This window comes from Microtus ochrogaster, chromosome 24, assembly GCF_000317375.1.
Source record: "Microtus ochrogaster isolate Prairie Vole_2 chromosome 24, MicOch1.0, whole genome shotgun sequence".
NCBI lineage: Eukaryota > Metazoa > Chordata > Mammalia > Rodentia > Cricetidae > Microtus > Microtus ochrogaster.
The window spans coordinates 34,166,855-34,168,219 of NC_022024.1; the positions used below are offsets into that span (position 1 = coordinate 34,166,855).

The 1,365-nt window shown below is 47.6% G+C and overlaps 1 protein-coding gene across 1 annotated transcript in view; it reads right to left on the reverse strand.

The window, feature by feature from the left end:
- Glt8d2 (glycosyltransferase 8 domain containing 2) overlaps positions 1-1,365 on the reverse strand; it is a 22,921-nt gene that overhangs the window by 10,145 nt on the left and 11,411 nt on the right. Inside the window, exon 3 of the mRNA XM_013350329.2 lies at positions 686-857. Within this exon, the coding sequence (XP_013205783.2) occupies positions 686-857 (172 nt within the window). The remainder of the gene's footprint in view (positions 1-685; positions 858-1,365) is intronic.

The window sequence follows — 1,365 nt, forward strand, 5'->3', positions numbered from 1 at the left end:
AACTAAGTTCAAAGTTATAGTATGACCTATAAAGTTATATCGCTGTAAGTTTGTAGTTCAGCCATTACAGATCAAGTGTGATTCAGTGGTAGGGTCCGTGTTTAATCTGTGTGAGTCGTGGAGTAAATCTCTGGCCTCTTCCCCTAAACTAGCTAGTGAGGGTTGTGCAAATATTTTCCCAGGTTAGGAAAAGAGGGAAAATGGAAAGAACACTTGTTCTCTCCTCCTCCGCTGGGATGATCCAGGTCCTCACTCAGGCACTGAGATTGGCTGGTCTTCCCTTTGCCTTCCCCTGTAGCCCCCAGTGATCCTCCAGGCTCCACTGCCTCAGTAGAGGCTCGCAAGCCTTCCTCAGCCTGGCCAAGAACAAATACTTGAAAGATTTTCCAGTAAGCTTCTCCAGGACTGGGGTTCTTTAGTCCACCAGAGGGTTCACATCTGCAGAAGCAGCTGTTGTCTTATTTAATAATGAGGCCCCGCGGGCGTTTCCTCATCTAGAAATTCATTAGTCAAGTCACAAATAAGCCCAGGACTTCCTCTCAATAATGCTAATGATAGCTATCAATCTAGAAGAAGAAAAGGGAGGAGGAGAAAGGAGAGAAGGTGAAGGTGGTAAGGGCCCATCTAAAGAGAAAAAAGAACACTGAAAGAAAATAGAACATTCCAAAAACGCAGTACAAACTACCTTATTCGAGGCAGCGTGTTTCGTAGTCCGACGACATAGAACACAATGTTGGCATCGGTGTTGCTGTAGATGCTGTTGATGGCGGCCATGGTTGCGCCCATCCTCCCTGGGGCCGCACAGATCACCACTGGAATCTCCTCTTCCATGTCCTCGGGGGTTTCGGAACCATCGCCTAAGAAAACCATCAAAATCAGTGACTCGGAGCCCTCTGAAGAGTCATTTTTAAGTTGAGTTATTGGGAGCCATTTCTGGGCAAATGGGAATGGATCAGCAGGAAGAGAAAGGAAGGGACAATTCTCAAAATGTAGGAGAGGGATCTAAAGGGACGGTGCAGAGCCGTCCCTCACGGTGGGTCCAAGAACCAAGAGCACGAGCGCCAGCTTGGAGCTTCTAAGAAACTTTCTGTGAGGCTCAGCCTCAGATGGGATCTAGTCATGAGCTTTTCTTTTGTTTGTTTGTTCAAGACAGGTCTCACTCTGTAACTCAGATTGGCGCCAAACTCACTAGGTAGCCCAGGCTAGCCTCAAACTCACAACCCTCCTACCTCAACCTCTGGAAGCTGGGATTGCAGGCGTGTTCTAACAAGTCCTCACGTGACTTTTACACGGACTACAGTTTAAGCAGCACTGGTCATTCTGGAGTGTAACAGAGCTGCCGCCCTACGGAAGCTATTTTATTTG